At 34.1% G+C, this 23270-nt stretch overlaps 1 protein-coding gene across 1 annotated transcript in view; it reads left to right on the plus strand.

Moving 5' to 3' along the window:
- BPNT2 (3'(2'), 5'-bisphosphate nucleotidase 2) overlaps window positions 1-23270 on the plus strand; it is a 52812-nt gene that overhangs the window by 11784 nt on the left and 17758 nt on the right. Inside the window, exon 2 of the mRNA XM_051970168.1 lies at window positions 22189-22351. Within this exon, the coding sequence (XP_051826128.1) occupies window positions 22189-22351 (163 nt within the window). The remainder of the gene's footprint in view (window positions 1-22188; window positions 22352-23270) is intronic.

Genomic DNA, 23270 nt, shown 5'->3' on the forward strand with positions numbered 1-23270 from the left:
GGGAGTCTCCGTAATCTCTTTGGTTTAAATAACCTTTTCTCTTTTCATGGTCATAAATGTGAAAAAGAGTTAAGAAGTTGCTATAAGACACAATGCATTTACTTTTTCTTTCTTCATTCTAGGATTATTTCTAAACTAGCTGCCGCCTTTCATTGTCCCCAACAATGAGCCTATTTATTAAACTTGCCATTTATTTTTCAAAACTTTTATAAAACTTAATTCTTATTTTTTACTTAAAACAAATTCTACAGAGTGACACCCCAAAACATATTAAAATATTTTAGAAAGGATTGAGTTTCTGGAATTATCACAAAATCCTAGTAGTTCTTTTCTGCAATCTTAAAAATGATAAATTTTCAGATTCCTTAATGATTAATCTCTGAATCTCCAATATCTGCTAAGATGTTTTTAGTAGTTCTACAGACTCCCCCCCCCCCCCCCCCCCCCCCGTAATTCCAACATAGTAAAAGCTGAAGATACAGGAAGAAAAGTGTCTTGCAAGGTTTTTTCTTTCTTTCTCTTTTTCTTAAAACCAGGTCTCCCAAAGAAATTCTAAAGTGGAAGTTAATCCTGCCTCCTGGGACAGTTGCTTCAACTATGAAAGTTCATTAAGCTTTCCCAGTATTCTGAATTCTGTAGCTACAATCTTTAGAAGTTTTCCCGAGAGAGGCTGTATTTTTGATATTTCAGTGTAACAGAATCTAACTCACAACACAAACTTAACACAAACATTTTACAAAGACAGAAATAGACAAAATGCAGAGACACATCTACACAGAACTGATTCATCTGAAGCATATAGTTTACTGAGGTGTGTGATTAGGCACACAGTTGCAGTTGTAGAAAAACATGCAGAGAGACCACAGTTTTAAAAAACAGAGGTGCACAGATAGACCAGTTAACAGAAGTGTGCAGTTTGAGAAAGGATATCAAATTGATCCAGAGTGAACTGAGTCAAGGGAGGATCATGGAGTTTTTCTTACAAAGAATTTCAAGTTTAATCAAGATGGAACTCAGAGAAATGGAGCAGAACAAAGGCCGAGGACTCACCTTATAAGAGGGGATTGCACTCTGGAGAAATAAATCTCCAGCGGTACCTAGTCTCTTCCCAACTATACCAGAGTTCATTGTCCTGGTTCTGTGTCCAATCCCACTTCTGACACCAATTTAAATATCAACCAGACCAGAAATGGTCTCTAACCTGAGGGTGGCTGGAGTCCAACAAAGCAGGGGATGCCTTGCTTTAGAGATCCCTTGTATTCTGGTGACAATTCTAACCTCCCTGATGACTTCTAGCTCCACATCTGCAATTGCTTATTGTATATTTTGAAATACGTATCAGAAACTATTTACAAGAAATCTTAAAACTCAACATATCCAAAATGAAAAATATTATTTCTACTCCCCTTCCATCTTCTCTTCTCTAAATTATTTACTGCTATTGAGGGTACCACATATCCAGGCTTGTAACCTAGGTATCATCCTTTACAGCTTGGTTTCTTTTATCCATCTTCCCCCCAAATCTAATCTGTTACCTCTGTTCCCAAGTCCTGTTAGTTTTCACCTTTGTAAACATGCCTTGAATGCATCCCCTTCTCTCCTCTATTACTGCTACTATTCATGTTGCAGGCCCCTTATTACATCACACCTAGACTATTTCTTCTATTTGATCTCCCTGCCCTAAATCTCTCCCCATCCCAATCTGTCTTCCACTGGACTCTGAAATTGATTTGATCTTGAATTCCCTCTTCCTTGCCAATTCAGTAAGTTTCTAGAGCTTTCTATTACTTCTAAGATCAAGTATAACATCTCATTTGCATTTTAAAATCATTTACTGTAATATGGAAGTGAGGAAGACAAAGTTTGTTTTTGTTAAAAAAGTGGACACCAACTTTAATTTGTTACCCTAAGAAAGTCTTTTTACTCTTGATCTGTCAGCTTTTGCAAGGGACTTTTCCAGAAATTTTGGAATGGACTTTTAGAGCAGAGAGATAATCTTATTGTTTCTAGTGAAACTGAGAAATTTTTTAATGTGCTTCCTCATTCCATAAATCTGGATATTTTCCAAGGTGGTTCCTTTACTGCATTCTTTCCTTTTGTCAGTTCATCTCTTCCTAATTACCTTGGTGCAGATTCTTTCTCAAATAAATATTTCCCAGCCTAACTTCTATCCTGAGTTCTCATTCTATGTTTTCAACTGTCTGCTTGATGCCACTTTAAAACATCAAAATAACAAGTCCAAACTGAACTCATCATCTTCCCATTACAAGATGCTTCTTTAACTTTCTCATTTTTTCCTGTGGCACCACATTATTCTCCTTGCTTGGCATCTTGGATCCATTCTTAACTCTTCATTCTCTCTGACTAATAAATGGTCAGGTCTTTTTGATTCGACTCTCAAGTGTTTCTCACTTTATCTCACATTATCTCCCTTCTTTCCACTTATACTGTCACTACTCTGACTCAGACCGTTATTTTCTCTTGACTAGATTATTCTAATAATCTCCTAATTGGTCTCCCAGCTTTAATTTGTTCCACTTTCTAATTCTTCCTTCCCATTGTACCAGAATTATATCCCTAAAGCAAAGGTCTAATCATATTCCTCTGCTTAAGAAAACAAATAAGCAACTCTTTAGTGATTCTCATTGCTTAAAATGTCAGTTATTCTGACATTCAAGGTACCCTATATTCTTTTATTATTTATTTATTTATTTGCTGAGGCTTTTGGGGTTAAATGAACTGCCCAGGGTCACATAGCTAGGAAGTATTAAATGTTTGAGGTCAGATTTGAACTCTGGTCCTCCTGACTTCAGGGCTGGTACTCTGTTTGCCATCTTGCTACCCCAAGATACCCTACTTAAAAGCCATCTTCCAGCTTTGTAGAATACTTAAATGCTCAGTGTATTCTTTTTATTAGATTTAAATCTAACCTGGTTCTTCGTTCTGAGCTGCTGTTTTCCGTCTCTATCTTTGCTATCACTCATATTTCCTCATGATTTCCCCACATCACTTCCTATTGAAATTTGTACCTTCTTTCAAGACCCAACTCAGCTGCTCTGTCCTTCACAGATTTCCTCCTGCCTCTTGTGTTTGACTGCTAGGTGGATAATTCCAAGCTTCCTGGAGTCAGGAACACTCATCTTCTTGAGTTCAAATCCAACCTCAGACACATTGTAGCTGTGTGACTCAAATCAAGTTACATAACCCCATTTGCCTCATCTGTAAAAAGAGCTGGAGAAGGAAATGGCAAACTATTCCAGTATTATTTCCAAGAAAACCCCAGATAAATAATTGGTTTAACAACAACCTTTTAAAGTTTTTTTCTATAATGAATGATCTTTTCCTTTTTGAATTTCTCATCTCCTAGTTTCTCCATTTTTTTTGGTTGAATGTTATAGTGAATAGGGTACATCATTGCAGCAGCATGCTGTAATAAATAGGATGCTACACTTGGAATCAGGAAGGGTCTAGGTTTGAGGTTTGTATCATACACAAGCTGTGTTATCTTGAGCATTTTTTTATGACTATATAACACATTTTAGGAATACTTTTGGCCCCAATAGGAAGAAGATTATGGTTAGATATTTAGATCTGGGAATAATAAGTGTAGCAATTGATGGTGTCACTGACAGTGTAGAAAGAGAAAATTCTGTTCCTTCTTCTGGAAGCACTAATTCATGAACTGGGAAGGAAGAGGACATGCAGTTAATGGGTAAGGGCAGCGTTCTTCTGAAGGGCTTGGTTAGATGATAAGTAGCTTAAGAAGTACATAGCATCTTTGGTTGTATTATATGCATCCTGGAGCCTGAAGTAAGAAGAAAAGCTTACAGAACAAATCCTGGGAAGCAGATTGAGGTTATTATCCTTTTTCAGAAGAAGCAGCCAAAATCATACAAAGCAATAATCCCAAGGCAGGAATTGTTTGAACTTGGGGTCTTTACTTAGTGCCTTTTGGTGGATTTCCTGAGATTCTTCAAAAAGACTTTTAAAAGCTTATTTATTAATTTTTTTTTGCTGCTGACCTTGTATCCAACTGTTCAGTTGTAGAATGTCCTAAGTGTACATTCTATAACTCTTCTAATTTCTCCTCATTCTTTATTTCATCATAACCAAATTTGTTCTTTTAATAACTTGATTTTCACCTGCTTGTCTAGTCATTTGGGCCTATAAGAATAGTTTCCCAAGGCCAAGCAACAGCTTTGTGATAGTTTGTTACTGTTTTTAATGACACTTAAGTAGCTATATTTACAGCTTCAAGACTGGTATTTGGTGGCAGTAATTCCTAGAGAAAGCAATTGCCTTAGCAGTCTGTGAGAGGCGGTACCATTTTCATTGTGATGAACACAGAGAACCATGCCTTTTTTTGAGCATGTGCTGAATCCTCTGTTGTGAGAACAAGAAACTAATATAAAGGCAAAGATGTCTGATGCATGAGCGGTTAACATTACCCAAATGGGATTTTGTCCTCTCCCCTGATGAAATCTGTTGACACAATTTATAATAATCCCAGTAGAGAAGTTAGGAGATAAAAACAAATGAAGTCCAGATAGTAAAAGTATTACCAGCTAGCTCTTTAGGGTCACCAGAGCCAACACATCCAATTCACTTAGTAGAGAATCCCACTATAGAAGTCAGAGAGAAATGTCATGCTGAATAATTTATAATAATTAATGGTATGCAAACTAGGGGCATTTTTAGTGAGCAATACTGTGTAATTGAAAATAATGACAATGAGTCTAATCACTTTGTCTGTGCTTAGGTGGGGTTGAAGAATCTTTGCTTCCTGGCTGGAACTTGTTCTTTGGTTTGTAACTATAGTTGTTTGTAGAGGCTGGTACTGGTCCTGATTTTCCCGTTGGGCCTTGGACCTCTGGAGGCCTTTGTTTGATTAGAGCTTATCTCATTCCTAAGATTCATTTTATGGCCTATCTGAAGCTTTCTTTTGTCCACAGCTGTGTTACACTGTTGGAAGTTTTGTTTCTGAGCATTCATAAAGTGTTTTTTTTTTTTTTTTCCCTTTCTAATCCGTTTTATTCCATTTTGACTCAGCATTCAAAAGCCAGAGTAATCTAAAGCCTGTGGTCTTGATACCACAAACTTATCTTTTCATGGTAGGGGTGACTCAACTGGGATGAGCATCATTATGATGCTGGTACCTTGATTCTGATTTAAAACTTCTTTGCTGCGGATTGTTTCCCTTTTTATATTTGGGGAGTTCTTGCCCCTACCCAAGATGAGTCTGATGCTACTGCTTCAGAAACCAGATTGGCTGTGTACTTCTAGCCACACCAAAGTATGGACTAAAAGGAATTTCTGCACTTACTCAAGTTTAGTTCCCTTTTTTCTTGCTGCTTTGTTAGATGGTTGGGATACAGCAATAAAAATGGAACAGTCTTTGGCTTCAAAGAGCTAATAGAAATTGAGGGAAGAAAGGGACATAACGAAAGGATGAGCAATTGCAAAATACATGCAAAGTAATTTTGATGGGGGGAAGATACTAACAACTACAGGCTTTATGTAGAATGTGGTACTTGAAATGCAGAATTCCAAAAAATACACTGGAGAATTTAATATTATACGGGCCAGCCAGATGACACTGAATAAAGTGCTTCATTTTGAATTGGAAAGAGATAAGTTCAAATAGGGCCCCAGACATTTACTAGTTGTGTGACCTTGCATAAGTCATTTATCCTTCATTTCTCTCAGTTTTCTCATCTCATCATCTCATTATCAAGGATAATAGTATCTATACCCTACAGTTGTTATGGGCATCAAATGAGATAATTGTAAATGTGCTTGGCACATAGTAAGCATTATATAAATGTTAGCAATTAATATGATGTTCTATATCACATATATTTCATATACTGGCATGCCTTGGAGATATTATTGGTTTGGTTTCAGACCATCACAATAAAATGAATGTCACAGTAAAGCAAGCTACATATTTGGTTTTCCAGTATGTATAAAAGTTATGTTTACATAATATGGTAATCTAGTGTGTGCTATAATATTATGTCTAAAAAAGCAATGTGCATAATTTAATTAAAAACACTTTATTGCTAAAAAAAAATGCTAACCATAATCTGAACCTCACTGAACTGAAATTTTGTATATCCTTCACACTCTAGATTTTTGTGTATTAAATTTTGATGTGAAGGAAAAAAAGTTGAAATATAGACATTTTATTTATATAGCAAATGGTAGTGTGATATGATTGGGATAAAGTGACACAGCTAATAAATGTGTGAAGTAGGATTAGAGACAGTAACTATAATTTGCCCATGAGCACAGAGATAGGAAGAAATCAGAGAGATTTGAATCAGATCTTTCTGTTTTACAGATTTAGATTTTTATTTACTGTCATGTTATTTCTCTCTTTGTAGAACACATCTGATTTTAAAGTTTTATGGATGTGTCTTGTTTGTACCTTACAGATATTTACATTTACATTACTTAGTGAAAGATATTTTGTACAAAGTAAACAGTTGAGTAAAATTAATAACAGGACTTATATCTGAAGCTCTTTTAATGTTAAAGAAAATATTCCTTCTATCATCCACCTCACTGCGGGGAGGATAGAAAAGTGGAATACATTTTTCTTTCTTTTTTCCAGATTTTTAAAAATTGTTATATCTCTTTATTTCTAGGTCTTTTTGAAATCATCCTGTTGGTCATTTCTTATGGAACAATAATATTCCATAACATTCATATGCCATAATTTATTCAGCCATTCTCCAATTGATGGGCATCCATTCAGTTGGAATACATTTTTTATAACAGATTTTCATATATATAAGCAAAACAAATTGCCTCATTGGCTATATGTGGAAATATATTCTACAACCTGATTCCATCACCTCTTTGTCATAGTACATTTCATCATTGGTCCTCTGGAATCATGAATTGTCATTATATCTATCATAGTTCTTACAGCTTTCAGTTTTGTTTGTTTTGTTTTGGTTTGGTTTGGTTTGGTTTTTTACTATTGCTATTATATAAATTGTTCCCTTTTTTGTTCGTTTTTCATCAATTTTAAACTGTTTTCACAGGTATTCATTTTTATAATATTATAGTATAAAGTTTTTCTGCCTCTGCTTGTTTTTCATTGAAGCAGTTCATATAAATGTTTCTGTTGCCTGTGATGTTTATTTCTTTATTTTCTTCCTAAAGAGCACTACGAGGGACACAAGCTTCTGTGATAAAGTCTAACCTTCTTGATTGTGCTATATCACTGTTAAAATTGTCTTTTTATATTTATTCACAGACTTCAATACTCCTGAGGGTTCCTGAACCAATTCAAATGAAACTAGGAAATATTTAATAAAATAAATAAAAATACAATAGAACATTGATAATGTGAATGTGTACTTTTTAAAGTCACTGTATATCTAGCAGAGGTGATTTAATAGCACCCATTTTTATTTGTCTTGACACTACTGCTCTTAAGTGCCTCCAAACAGACAACCAAGCCTGGTCATCTCAAACTTATTAGGTTGATAAGGGAGTCACCAGATCAAATCTCACTTCTAGCTTTAGAAATTTTATTTTTTTCATCATAAAGTATCTTGACAGAACACATACACAATAGCCTGGAAATTTAAATTTATAAAATGTAGAAACTGCAACTTAGATACTTATCCAAAATCCTTGAACTTAATTGGCCATCCTAACAAGATTTGGCTGTACTGCTTTAGTCTTCCCCAGGCTTCTGGAGGGAAAGGACTTTACTGAATATGCTGTTAGCTGTTGTAGTCCTTGAAAGAATTCACTATTTCTCTGCGCTAGCTTGCTGCCAGACTGCCCTCTCTTTCCCTGCAGTCTTTATGGGCTCTGAGTTCTTACTCTGCACTACTGAAACCACAGTATTGCACTGAGTATTCTTATGACATCTTACACCATATTAGCATGATATTTCTGATAATCTAAAATAAAATTTCAAAACTTCGCTCCACGGTTTTACTTATTTGTTTATAAAGACATACAAATATATAGCTCCACTTCTAAAATTCCCCAAAGTAAGGGAGGGGAAAAAATTTGTTTTTTTTTTTTCACCCATGCCAGGGTAATTTTTTACAGCATTATCCCATGCGCTCACTTCTATTCCGATTTTTCCCCTCTCTCCCTCTACCCCTCCCCGAGGTGGCAAGCAGTCCTTTACATATTAAATAGGTTACAGTATATCCTAGCTACAATATATGTGTGCAGAACCGAACAGTTCACTTGTTGCACAGGGAGAATTGGATTTAGAAGGTATAAATAACCCAGGAAGAAAAACGAAAATGCAAGCAGTTTATATTCATGTCCCAGTGTTCTTTCTTTGGATATAGTTGCTTCTGTCCATCCTTGATCAATTGAAACTGAATTAGCTCTCTTTATCGAAGAGATCGACTTACATCAGAATACATCCTCATACAGTATCGTTGAGATATATAATGATCTCCTAGTTCTGCTCATTTCACTTAGCATCAGTTCATGTAAGTCTTGCCAGTCCTCTCTGTATTCATCCTGCTGGTCATTCCTTACAGAACAATAACATTCCATAATGTTCATATACCACAATTTACTCAACCATTCTCCATCTGATGGGCATCCATTCATTTTCCAGTTTCTAGCCACTACAAACAGGAATGCCAAACATTTTTGGCACATACAGGTCCCTTTCCCTTCTTTAGTATCTCTTTGGGGTATAAGCCCATTAGAAACACTGCTGGATCAAAGGGTATGCACAGTTTGATAACTTTTTGAGCATAGTTCCAAATTGCTCTCCAGAATGGCTAGATGTGTTCACAATTCCACCAACAATGTATTGGTGTCCCTGTTTTCCCACATCCCCTCCAACATCCACATTATCTTTCCCTGTCATTCTAGCCAATCTGACAGTTTATCTCAGAGTTGTCTTAATTTGCATTTCTCTGATTAATAATGATTTGGAGCATATTTTTATATGTCTATAAATAGTTTTAATTTCTTCATCTGAGAATTGTCTGTTCATATCCTTTGACCATTTATCAATGGGAGAATGGCTCGATTTCTTATAAATTAGAGTCAATTCTCTATATATTTTGGAAATGAGGCCTTTATCAGAACCTTTGACTGTCAAAATGTTTTCCCAGTTTATTGTTTCCCTTCTAATCTTGTCTGCATTTGTTTTGTTTGTACAAAAACTTTTCAATTTGACATAATCAAAAATTTCTATTTTGTAGTCAATAGTGAAATCTAGTTCTTCTTTGGTTATAAATTCCTCCCTCTTCCACAGGTCTGAGAGGTAAACTATCCTATGCTCTTCCACTTTATTTATAATCTCATTCTTTATGCCTAGGTCATGAACCTATTTTGGTTCATGGTGTACGGTGTTAAGTGTGGGTCAATGCCTAGTTTCTGCCATACTAATTTCCAATTTTCCCAGCAATTTGTCAAATAATGCATTCTTATCCCAAAAACTGGGGTCTTTGGGTTTGTCAAACACTAGATTATTAAAGTTATTGGCTGTTTTGTCCTTTGAACCTAACCTATTCCATTGATCAACTAGTCTATTTCTTAGCCAATACCAGATGGTTTTAGTAACTGCTGCTTTATAATATAATTTTAGCTCTGGTACAGCTAGGCCACCTTCATTTGATTTTTTTTTTTTCATTAATTCCCTTGAAATACTTGACCTTTTGTTTTTCCATATGAACTTTGTTGTTATTTTTTCTAGGTCATCAAAATAGTTTTGGGAGTCTGATTGGTATAGCGCTAAATAAATAGATTAGTTTAAGTAATATTGTCATCTTTATTATATTTGTTCGCCCAATCCAAGAGCATTTAATATTTTTGCAGTTGGTTAGATCAGACTTAATTTGTCTGGAAAATGTTTTGTAGTTTTGCTCATAAAGTTTCTGATTTTCCCTTGGCAGATAGATACCTAAATATTTTATACAATCAGTAGTTACTTTAAATGGAATTTCTCTTTGTAACTCTAACTCTAACTCTCTTTGTAACTCTAAAAGGTTTGGGTTTTGTTAGTGATATATAAGAATGCTGATGATTTATGTGGGTTTATTTTGTATCCTGCAACTTTGCTAAAGGTGTGGATTGTTTCTAATAACTTTTTAGTAGAGTCTCTGAGGTTCTCTAAGTATACCATCATGATTCAACTATTCTGAAGAGCAATTGGGAACTATGCCCAGAGAGCTATAAAATTGTGCATATCTTTTGAACCAGCACTACCAAGGCTAGTTTTATAGTCCAGAAAGAGCCAAAAAAATGGAAAAGGACTCATTTGTACAAAAATATTTATAACAGCTCTTTTTGTGGTAGCTAAGCATCAGAAATTGAAGGAATATCTGTCAGTTGGATGACTGAATAAGCTTTGGTATGTGATTTTAATGGAATATTATTGTGTTATAAAAAATGACAAGCAGGATGATTTCAGAAGAAAACTGAAAAGACATATGAACTGATGCATACTGAAGTGAATAGAATCAGAAGAATTGTGAATGACTTAGATCTTCTCAGTAATACAATAATCCAAGATAATCCCAAAAGACTAATGATGAAGCATACTATCTGCCTCTAGAAGAAAAAAAAATAATATTGTTTGAATACAAACTGAAGAATGCTACTTTTCACTTCTTTTTTTCATTTTTTCTTTTATTCAAGTCTTCTTGAACAAAATGACAAATATGGAAATGTTTGACTTAATTGCAAAAAAAAAAAAGAAAGAAAAGATAGATTTATTAAAAAAGGTACTCTTACATATATTTTTTTTTCCTTTTTTAAGTTAAAAAATGTTTTATATTTTTATAATTTTTACTTTATTTTTAATACACATTGCTTTATGAATCATGTTAGGACAGAAAAATCAGAACAAAAGGGAAAAACCATGGAGAGAAAAAAAAAAAAAACAGAAAAAAGAAATGAAGATAGCATGTGTTGATTTACGTTCAGTCTCCCTAGTTCTTTTTCTGCATGCAGATGACATTTTCTGGCCAAAGTTTATGGGGATTGCTTTGGATTTATATCTTTTTTCTCTTTAGCAAATGACACATAATAAGCACTTTGAACTATTTATTTAATGAATGAGTAAGAAAAATTAATGAGAGATTTTTTTCAAGATGGGAAATTATGAAAGTGCTTAACAAGTGGGAGGAGTCAAAGGAGAAGAAGAGATTAAAGATGTTCAGAGATGGTGGGGAGGGAAGTAGAAAATACACACACACACACACATACACACACACACACACACACACACATATTCTCTAATAAAGGCTACTGACCTAGAACTTGAGTTGAAAAACCAACTTAGTTTTTTTTCTTTTACTACTCAGGGGAAATTGTTCACAATACTTGTTTTTTAACTGAAGCATGAAGAATGTAATTTATTTATTTATTTAAAGCTATCTATAGCCACACTGATAAGGTCCTGCATAGCCAGGTGGGCCTTATCAGAGAAAACCTGAATCTCTGTAAATAATCTTGGAGTCTAGCTACTTCTTGAGCCAAGCAGAGATCTGTAGATATTTGCTAATTCTTTTTTATGGTACTGTATCCCTTTTTAGGGTTAGCCTGCCATGGTATACTCCTACCTCATGGCATCTCCCCCTTAATGGCGTTTCCTGATTATTGTTAGATAACTTGTCTTCCTCCTTATTAATTGTCAAAAAAGTTTTCTCCTTGCTAGATACTGTTATGTATTTAGCCTGCTCTCAGAAATATAATAAAATTTTTGCCCCTTGATTTGAAGAATGTCTCAGCTTACAAATTCTTTTGAGAAAACTCACAACACGGTCTCATAACTCCTATGCTTTTGGGATATCAGCCTATAGTGCCTAATTCCATTGTTCTGGTGACAAGCAAAAAGTGAAAATACTATGCTTTGATCCATATTCATATTTCTTTCACTGGATAGGATTTTCCATCCCAAGTTTATTATCCCAAGGAATTTCCTTGAATCCCCCTCATTGTTTAAAAGAGCTATGTCCATCATAGTTGATTATCATAATCTTGTTTTTATTGTATACAATGTTCTTGGGGTTCTGCTTGCTTCACTTGACATTAGTTCTTGAAAGTCTTTCCCAGGCTTTCTGAAATCAATCTGCTCATCATTTCTTATAAACAATAATATTACATTACATTCATAACTTATTCAGCCATTCCCCATTTGATGACCATCTACTTGGTTTTTAGTTCCTTACCACTACAAAAGGACTGCTACAAATAATTTTGCCCTTGTGAGTTCTTTTCTCTCTTTTATGATCTGTTTGGAATACAGACCCAGTAGTAACACTTCTGGATCAAAGAGTATCCATAGTTTGATAGCCTTTTGGGCATAAATCCAAATTGCTCTCTAGAATAATTGAATTATTTCAAACTTCACCAACAATTCATTAGTATCTTACATCATTTATCATTATCTTTCTTCTACATCTTAGCCAATCAGAGATGTGTGTAATGTTGACTCTCAGTTGTCTTAATTTGCAAAAAGAAAATATTAACAATTAATATATCTATTGCACCTTTTATATACCATGTATTGTATTACTACATCAGAAACATGTCATTTGATTTGGACACAATCCCGTGAAATAGATGTCATTATAACCCAACTTTACAGTTGAGGAAAATGAGGTAGATGGAAAGTGAGATAGAAGAAAGTTGAATGACTTGTCAGGAGTCCTACAATTAATTGAGATTGGATTTGAACTCAAGTCTTGCTCATTTCAAGTCTGACTCTCTTATCTACTGTAGCACCTAGCCGCAATCAGCCATTTAAAAATATTTGTGTGTGTGTGTATATATATATATATATTTTTTTTTTCCAAGTGATATCTTTTATGTTGCTTTGCCTTTATAATTACTTGTTTGCATGATGTTGTAGTCTTCTACCTTTTTGCCTACCTTTTGCCTCTCAGTTACTTTTTGATTGTTCCCAAACAACAACTATAATGTTCTATGATTTGGAGACATAATTGCTGGAAGAATATCAATATTATAGAGAAAGAAAAAAAGAGAGAGAGAGAGAGAGAGAGAGAGAGAGAGAGAGAGATGCCTTTGTTTCAAGGACAAGCTTGGGGCCATTGAAATGACTTCGTCATTTCCCCAGAGGCAATCCAGCATGCCCTCTTCTCCTTCTAGTCAATTCTGTACTCTGTTTGTCATGTATTTGCAAATTGAGATGGCCATTGTAGCCACAGAGTAAAAATATCAGCACTGGACTCTACAATCAGAACAATCCATCCTTGAATTTGGGGGTGAGATATTAGAACCCTGGACTCAATATATTTTAGAGAAGGAATGAATGTAGTGGCATAGCAAGGTCATTTAAGATAAGCAGAATAGGATTGGCAGAATATGTGAAATGTATTTAAGATTAGTTATTAGAGTATTTTTCCCCTGAGGTTAGAAGAAATTATAATAAATGTATAATACATAATGTTTTGAGTTTTAAAATAAATTAACAAGCATTTATTAAGTGCTTTCCAAGGCCCAGGCTCAGTACTAAATATTCAAAATATAAATAAAGACAAAAACAAATAAATCCTGCTAACTCTGACTAGACCTGTTTTCCCAAAACTTTAACCTTTTATGATAACTGTGTTTGTTCTTTAATCCCCACCTGCACCCTGGGCTAACGTGTGTATGTACAGTCATGGGCTGGGTCAGCTAAGGGAGGTCAGGCCTTGGGCTCTGATAGCTACAGATAAAGATGTAATCTTTTTTGAAGATAATTTTACCACAAGGACTTACCTTTAAATTATATTTTAATGACTTAGTTCAAAATATTTTTTTCTAGAAATTGCTTAGCATTTATATCCTAAAGAAATCTTAAAGAAGGGAAAGGGACCTGTATGTGCACAGATGTTTTGTGGCAGGTCTCTTTGTAGTGGCCAGAAACTGAAAACTAAGTGGATGCCCATCAATTGGAGAATGGTTGGGTAAATTGTGGTATATGAATATTATGGAATATTATTATTTGGTAAGAAATGACCAGCAGGAGGATTTCAGAAAGGTCTGGAGAGATTTACATGAACTGAAGCTGAGTGAAATGAGTAGGACCAGGAGATCATTATATACTTCAACAACAATACTATATGATGATCAATTCTGATAGATGTGGCCCTCTTCAATGACATGAACCAAATCAGTTCCAATAGAGCAGTAATGAACTGAACCAGCTATGCCCAGTGAAAGAACTTTGGGAAATGACTAAAAACCATTACATTGAATTCCCAATCCCTCTATTATTGTCCGCCTGCATTTTTGATTTCCTTCACAGGCTAATAGTACACTATTTCAAACTCCGATTCTTTTTGTACAGCAAAATAACTATTAGGACATATATGCTTTAACATGCTTAACATGTATTGGTCAACCTGCCATCAGGGGGAGGGAATGGGGGAGAAGGAGGGGAAAAATTGGAACAAAAGGTTTGGCAATTGTCAATGCTGTAAAATTACCTATGCATATAACTTCTAAATATAAAGCTATAATAAAAAATTTTAAAAAATAAAAAGCAATTTGTTTAGAATTTTAAAAAAGAAATAAAAAGAAAAAAAGATTTAAAACAGCATTTAAAAACTACATACTTGAAAAAAATGAATTTTTATTTTTAGTGATTTTTTTACTTTTTTAAATCTAAAAATATAATACTCTTTGTTATTCCTTTTAAAAACAATTTTAAGAATTATAATGTTAGGTTTTCAGGAAAAGGATATGGTATTTTTACTAACTTTCCTGATTTCCAAAACTAAAAATACTATTATAGTTTGTTTTGGCCTGGAAGCAATATTACAGTACTAAAGAATTGTTTTTTTCAAAGTTAGTACAATGTGGTAACTTTAGTTTACAAACATAAAATTAATGTATCCACTGACTTTCGGACATTTTTAAAACTTGTTCCTGGTTATATTGATATTATTACATCTGAGTTTGTTGTGTTTTGTGTTAACAAGTAACTCACTCAATCATTCTTTGAGAGCCCTTCCTTTCCAATCCTTCTTGCATCATCTCCCATTAGGAAAGATTCTTATCTGTGTCTCAGCAAATTGCTCAGTCTAGTTTGGAAAGTATAAGTTTAAGAAGTAATGCAATTATTTTTTGATGAAATTTAATTTTGTCACTTTTTAGTTTTTCCATTTCCAAGGAAAATATTGGAAATTTTGACAGCTTTGTTATGGAAAAGAAAACAACTTAATATTAGAAAGTCATTTTCAGTTACTTGTGTTCTTATAGTAAGCCTTAAAAAACTTGTCTTCCTCCATTCTCTTTGTCTAGAAATTTCACCCCTCAATTATTGTTTCTAACAATGTTTACCAAAGATGGTATTAATTGTAATTCCTTATTTGAAATAAATATCAATGAAATATTTTAAACTTTTAAGTGGTGAGCTGTGGTCAGTAAGAATATTTCTCTCTATAGGTCTTTCTAGTGTGTTTATATAATAGCTTTTGCATTGTTCTTTCACTGTGATCATCTTGAAACAAAGCAAATATTGATTTTTTAAAAACTCTACTTTCTTCACATGCTCCTATAGGAAGGAGCCATCCATTCATATGTTACCTATAGAAATTTAACACATTTTCATATTCTTTCCCACCTCTTGCCTATTGAATGACTTTAGACAGCAAATATTAAGGACCCATAGGATGTATGAACATCACATTACTAGGCCATATGTGTAGTATTGGGCATATACTTATCTTTATTCCTTCACTGATGTGTTTTTTTGGTTGGTTGGTTTGTGTTTTTTGGTGGATATTCTCTTAAACAAAGCAAATTGTGACTTCTCTAGTAGATGGTCTTCTAGTTCTATAGGTAGGGTCATAAATGCATTAAGGTGCTCTACCTTCTCATGATAAACCTTCCCAGATTAGATAGGCTGGCCCCCAAACAACAGTTTTGTAATTCTTTGCCAGATCTGTACTCAAAGCCTTTTCAGAATGGGTAAGTTCCATCAAAACTTGTGGGTCTTCTAAGAAAACTATGAGAACCCAGTATTATCTTATACCATGGCATGCAGGATATGACTATATTGTTGTTTAGACGTTATTAGGTCAAGCAAAATGGACAAACTTTTTAACTGAAAGAAATTTAAGATGGTATTCCAGGCAGTATTCCAAAAGTTCATTTGTAAGTTGTTTGGAGCTTGAGACAGCCTTTTTTACAAAACCATTGTTTTAAATTGTCATTATTGGCATTCCCTGACAATTTTCAAACACTACTTCTTGTAGTATGGACATCTTCTTCATAAACCTCTGCTCTCCCCTTGGGATCTTAGATCTTTTCTTGCCTGGGAAAATGTTACTCCAGCCTTTTCCAAAGCATGCTCGTGTGTGTCTCCTTTTCTTAGTGACCCTTCCATTCCATTAGAATAAAAGGTTTACTACAAACTGTTTGTTTTCTTGCCTATATTTGTATCCCTAATGCTTAGCTTTGTAATTGGCACTTTGTTGTTCAGTCATTTCAGCCATGTCCAACTCTTCTTGGCTCCATTTGAAGTTTTCTTGGCAAAGATATCGTAATGGTTTGTCATTTTGTTCTCTAGTTCATTTTAAAGATGAGGGACTGAGGCAAACAGAGTTAGGTGAATTGTTCTGGGTTACACGGTTAGTTAAGTACCTGTGGCTGAATTTAAGTGACACCTGTGACACCTAAATATGCCAACTAGAAACCTAGTAAATACTTAATAAATGCTTTTTTCATTCATTCTTATTCCATCCATCCATAATATAATTTTTGACTCTCTCATTATGTCATAACAACATAGTTGTTGTTATGTATTTTATGTATGTCATAACATAGTTATAACATAGTTGTTGTAATATATTTTATGTATGTCATAACTTGACATAATGAGAGAATCAAAAAAATTATACAATACATGGTCCTTCTTAGGGAATTTACAGTCTAATTGGAGAAGAAAACTTAATGTGATAAGAGATAGTAAAAGGAGATTTAATCTATAAATTCTGTATTGTTAATAACATTTTCAGTGAGCACTCAGATAATAATTTTTTTGGAAGGCACAATGTCTCTTTAACGTTTTATCTTCCATATGCTTGGTAGTTTTTTGGATTTACATGCTCTTGGTAGTATGGGAAGTTGCATGGTTGTGTTTTTGAAATAGACTCAAATATTTGGAGCTCTTGATCAGCATGATTTTCTGGGGTTTTCCAGGTCAAGTAAGTATGCTGCCACTTTTAATGGTTGTCTGGGAAGTTAATATAATTCAAAGAGCAGAGATCTCTGGAAGACTTGATCTTTCCTAGGAATTCTTGATGGTTTTTTTTAACTGTTTCCTACTCTGAAATTCACTTATATGATAAATTGGTAAGATTTTCATGTATATGCATATGCATTGTATGTGTTTGTGTGTATATGTATGTTTAAATCACAGAATCTTAAAGTTTGAAGAGACATTAGATTATCTTATTGAACCCATGCAAATGGTCTTACATTAATGTCAAAGCACCTATTATTCTTTGAAGTAATTCATTCCATTTTTAGTCATTTTTAGTAGTTCAGAAATTAATCCCTACCTCTTTACATTGAGGCAAAATTTACCTTTCTGCAACCTCTGCCCAGTTTTTAGTCTTGTGCTTGGATCACCAAAAGTTGGGAAGACAATGTCAAAAAAGACAATATTTTTCATCTGTAATCTTGGCTCTCTTTGATTCTTGGACCATGGATTTAGCCTTTAGTTTCAGCCTTAGTTTCCCCATGTATAAAACTAAGCTAATGACATGGTAGCCTAAATGCCCAGGACTTGAAAGAGTGAATTAGATGTTTAAAAGATTATTGGGCATGGGAATTAGGGGAGCTAATAATGTATTTCACTAGTGCCTTTTATCTAGACATCTAATAATGGTGACATCTTTGCAGCACCTGCACAGAGAAGTCCAGCGAGAATGCATACTTACTGTGCCCATTTTTGCATGTAGAAGCTTAGAGTAATATTGTGATTTTTCCAATGTTACTCATCAATCACAATGCTGAAAAAAAGAGTTGTAGATTCAAAATCAGAGGAATAAAGTTCAGATCTTGTCTGTAATTACTTCCTTTGTGTGTTTAATTAAATTTCTTTCCCCTCTCTGGGCTTCAATTTTCCTCATATATGAAATGTAGAAGTTAGATGATTTTTAAGATCTCTTTGTAAATTTGATTTTCCCTTATTTCTTGATATCAAATAAATATATTTGTGTAATTTTCAGATTTAAAAGAATGCAGTGTTCCATACCATTGAAAAGTTGAGATTTCTCTGAAAGTAAATACTTAAAAACAAACAAACAAACAAACAAAAAACTTTTTTGCTGTATTAAAGTGGTTGTAGCCAGTTTTAGAATTTGTCCATCATCACAAATGACAGTACTGTAGGTCAAATTAGTGTGAGTATATTTATAGCAATAAAATTTTGATTTGCTTTAATAAAACATCTCTGCTTTTTTTCATGTCATGCCTGTTGTACTGCCTTCAGCCCCAAATCAAACATTCTGGCTTTCAACAGGATTGATCAGAATTAGTCATTGGTAACCCCACCCAGAACTACCATGCTGTTGGCCAGAATCTTTACATAAGGTTGCTGAGTTAATCTTATTGTTCTTCCTCTTTCCCCCATAGACACTTTTTACCACCTCTGGTGGTAAATTAAATTTTACATTTACAAATAGGGAAACTAAGGGAATTAAGTTAAGTGACTTGCCCAGAATCATACAGCTAGCAAAAATCTGAGTCTGGATTTGAAATTAAGTTTTCCTGACAACCTAGTCCAGTGCTCTTATTCACTTAGTTACCTAGCTGCTTGTGGTTTAAATAACCATTTATTAAGGACCTGGAGAGTAGAGACGTTACCATATATATATATATATGTATATATATATTAACTTTCCACAGGGAGAATTATCTGCCACTTCCATCCTTCAGGACAGTGCTTCAGTAGATTGAATAGATATTGATGGGGGCATGTCCCTTAGCTGTGTAGATAATAACTCATTCCTAAAACCTACTATGAAAATAGATTTGACAAATCGCTCTAAGAAGGACTTGATGGGTATTTTTGACCACATCAGTGATGTGGATCTCTGATTGATTTCTGGAAATTTTGCTTGTTTAACCTTCATTTCCCTTTTTTGGTGGATGTGGTTTTTAATGCAATTTTTAAGTTTTTGAAGCACTCACATATCTTTACAATCTCTTCCTCAGTGTATTCTGATGGAAGTGGATCTCTTCGATAAAGAGAGCTAATTCAGTTTCAATTGATCAAAGATCGGCAGATGCAGCTACACCCAAAGAAAGAACACTGGGAGATGAATATAAACTGCTTGCATTTTTGTTTTTCTTCCCGGATTATTTATACCTTCTGAATCCAATTCTCCCTGTGCAACAAGAAAACTGTTCAGTTCTGCACACATATATTGTATCCAGGATATACTGTAACCTATTCAACATGTAAAGGACTGCTTGCCATCTGGGAGAAGGGGTGGAGGGAGGGAGGGGAAAAATCAGAACAGAAGTGAATGCAAGGGATAATGTTGTAAAAAATTACCCTGGTATAAGTTCTATCAATAAAAAGTTATTTAAAAAAAAAACAAAACAATCTCTTCCTCAGAGCCCTCATTCATCAGTAGTTTGTCATTGATCTTTTCTATGAAAAGCAGAAGAGCCCTCATTACTTTTTCAGAGCAGAAACAACAAAAGATTATCTAATTTTTTTCTCTCTTAATGATTGTGGCATTACTCTCATTTTGTCTTTCTAAAGATTACATAGGAAAGGATTGTGAAATTAATTACCATGAAAGGTTGTTTGAAACTCCAAGTAAGGAATGCCCAGTAAGAAGAATAAGAGTTGTTAGTGATGTTATAATTTTTGATTTTGAAGCAAATTGCTTCCCCCCCCCCCATAAAGATAAATATTGTGGACTTTTTTTTTTTTTTTAGAGCTAGCTAATAAGCATTATAAATGTCTTCTATGTGCCAGGAACAGTATTAAGCACTGAAAACACAAAGAAAGCAAGGAAGAAAAGTCTAATAGTGGAGACAGCATGCAGAAGTGCAAAATAACTTTTTACAAATGGGATAAATTAGAGATAATAAGGGGAAAAGGTACCAGTATTAAGGGACTTTGGGGAAAGCGTTTGGTAGATGGTAGAATTTCATTTGAGACCTGAAGGAAGCCAGGGAAACCATGAGTCAGAGATAAGGAGAAAATTCCAGCCCTGATTCCCTATCACATACTCTTTGATCCAGTGGTGGCTATTCTAAAAATAAGACATCCCATCTCTTGCTCTGGGCATTCTTTTTGGCTGCCTATTATACCTGGAGCTCTTTCCCTTCTTTGTTTTATTGATTTCTCTGGCTTCTTTTTAATTCCCTACTAAAATAGTATGTTTATAGTACATTTTCTCTCACTCCTCTTAGTTTCAATGCTTTATTACTTCTTATTTATCCTGTATGTAGCTTATTTTATATATAGTTATTTACATGTTGTCTCTACAGTTAGATTGTAAGCTCCTTGAAGATGGGGACTGTCTTTTGCCTCTTTATGTATTACCAGCACTTGATACAGTGCCTGGTACATAGTAAATGCTTAGTTATTGATTGAGAAATTGAAATCTGGGGAACAGCCCATGGAAAATACATAGTCAGAAGGTAGAGTATCAGTTTAAATACCAAATATTTATTGAATTGCTCTTAGGGGCCAAGCAAGGGGTTTAGGTGAACAATTTGTTCCTATGCTGCTGACTTCTGTAAGTTATTATTTTTCAAGACTTAAGACATATATTTGATAATGTTTTCTCTCTCCCTAGTTCTTCCTATGATACTGACACTGATGTAAGAGTATGTTTGTTGAAATTGTTAAAATGTAGTTGTGACCTCTGTCTCATTTCTGCCATGTAGATTGGTGACGACCAGTCCCTGGTGTGTCCCCCATTTCTGCCCTGATTTCTGTATTGCAGGGATATGACATCTGATCATGGAACCACAAGCTGAAAGTTGGTACTGGACTGGCCTAGCCATAAAGAAGCATTGTTAGAAAGGAGAGAACAAAGAGATCTGTCATATTCAGAATACTGATCTTTTACTGAAGAGTTCTCATGCCCTTGCCTTCCACATTTCTGGGGGTGGCAAAAGTCTTTCATTTTGCTTGAAAATGCTTTTATAGAGTCAGTGACTTAACTTTATAATTTTATCTTGTTTCTGTGCAAGGAGGTACAATATGAGTATGCATATACTCATATATAACAAAATTTTATATATGTAACAAAATGATTCCTTGAAGTATCTTTTGTAAAACTGATCTATATAAATTAATTCACATTTTAAATGTGTTAAAGAAACTTTCTGTCAAAGGAATTATATACGGTGAAAAAAGACTATTATCCTAAATTTGCAGACGAGGCAACATCCATGAAAGGTGGAGTGTCTTGCTTGAAGGTCATATAGCTATTTAAGTATCTCAAGTGGGCTTTGAACATAGGTCTTTGTGACTCCTAGAAGAGCACTATAATATCCACTCTTCCATGCTTCCTCTCTTATCAGAGATTTAGTTCGGATATCTACTATAATTCTTTCTAAGATACTGTAGCATGTTTTTCTCAAGCCCCCATTCCTACTGGTTTTCTCCAATTTGGTTTTCTCATTTTTTATTCCTAAATAGCTTATTGTGTTCATCGAGCCAAAGTCCAAATGCTACTCTCAGATTTTTGATCAGTTCCTTTTTTTTTTTTTTTTTTTTTGGTCAGGAAATATTAGATCTTATACAGCTTTGCTTTAAATTGGCACCTCAACTTTCTGGTTCTTAAAGTTGTCCCCTATTTTACTTAAGTGACACTTTCAACCTACCTGTGTAGGTTGTCTGAAAAAAGTCAGATGTGAAGTTGAAATTCTCTTTAATGATGGTCTCTTTCTATTTTGCATTGAGAAAAGTAAATATGTCTGTAGCATATACTCTATTTAGTTCTTTGTTGCTTTAGGAATGTAGTGTAATCTTTCTGAGCTTCAATTTTCATACCTTTAAAATATGCCTATCTCTACCCCATGTCATAAGAATGTTTAGAATTTATTTAGAAGAATTTCTTAAAACTATGATAAATTCTACACAAATTTACAATATTATTGTTATCTTAATAATAATTATGATACCTGAAATGTTTCTCTCCTTCTTGTTCTTTATTGTATTTTTTAAGTGTGTGTTTGTTTTTTTCTCAGATTAATACCGAAGAACATGTGGATGCAGCTGATCAGGAAGTTATCTTGTGGGATCATAATATCCCTGAAGATATCTTGAGGGAAATAACCAAACCCAAAGAGGTGCCAGCAGAAAGTGTTACTGTCTGGATTGATCCACTTGATGCTACCCAAGAATATACAGGTAATTTTGGATTAGATAACCATTGTAAAATGGAAAATTAAAACAATAATCATGTTTGATCTAGTGTCAGTCAAAGAGGAACCTTTTTTTGCAATAAAACAGAAAAATTTACAGAGTGGAAGATAGCACTAGGGAGTTAGACTAAATCAACTCTGGGGCCTTTTGCAGTTTTAAAATTCTCTTATTCTAATGTCTCATACCTACAGTTTTTAAAAGTAACATATTTGTTAGGAGAAAAAATTAATCTTTATTTTCTTTGATTAAGTTGTATTGTACTTGAATGTCTTGTGCAAAGGAGTGATGCTATTTTCTATCCAAAGAGAAAACTGACTGATGTTTTTGTTACATTTATACTGTGGTACAGTTGAAAAAGGAGGCAGCTTAGTGGATAGAATGCTGTTCCTGGAATCAGGAATTTTTGAGTTCAAATTCAGCTTCAGATATTATCTCTGTATCTCTGGATAAATCATTTAACTCTGTTTGCTTTAGTTTCCTCATCTGTAAAATGAGTTGAAGAATGGTAAACTACTCCAATATCTTTGCCAACAATAAAAACAAAAACAAATGGAATCATGAAGATTTAAACACAACTGAAATGATGAAGAATAACAACAAAAAAAGTAAATTTTGAGTCATGCAATTTTTTAGATGAAAATTAACATTAACATGAAGTAATGTAACCTTATTACTTTATAGGTAAAGAAATAAAATTCCTGGCTAATTAGGTGATATACCTGTGTTCACACATCGAATTAGTGACAATTAGACTAGAACTTAACCAGTATCTAGCTAGAATCAACTCACTACTACTTCCTTTTTTCTTTCTTTTTTTCCTTTTTTGGAGGCAATCAGGACTAAGTGACTTGGCTAGAGTCAAGGTCACACAGCTAGTAAGTGTCTATGCTGCATTTGAACTCAG

This window comes from Antechinus flavipes, chromosome 1 (assembly GCF_016432865.1).
Source record: "Antechinus flavipes isolate AdamAnt ecotype Samford, QLD, Australia chromosome 1, AdamAnt_v2, whole genome shotgun sequence".
Classification (NCBI taxonomy): domain Eukaryota; kingdom Metazoa; phylum Chordata; class Mammalia; order Dasyuromorphia; family Dasyuridae; genus Antechinus; species Antechinus flavipes.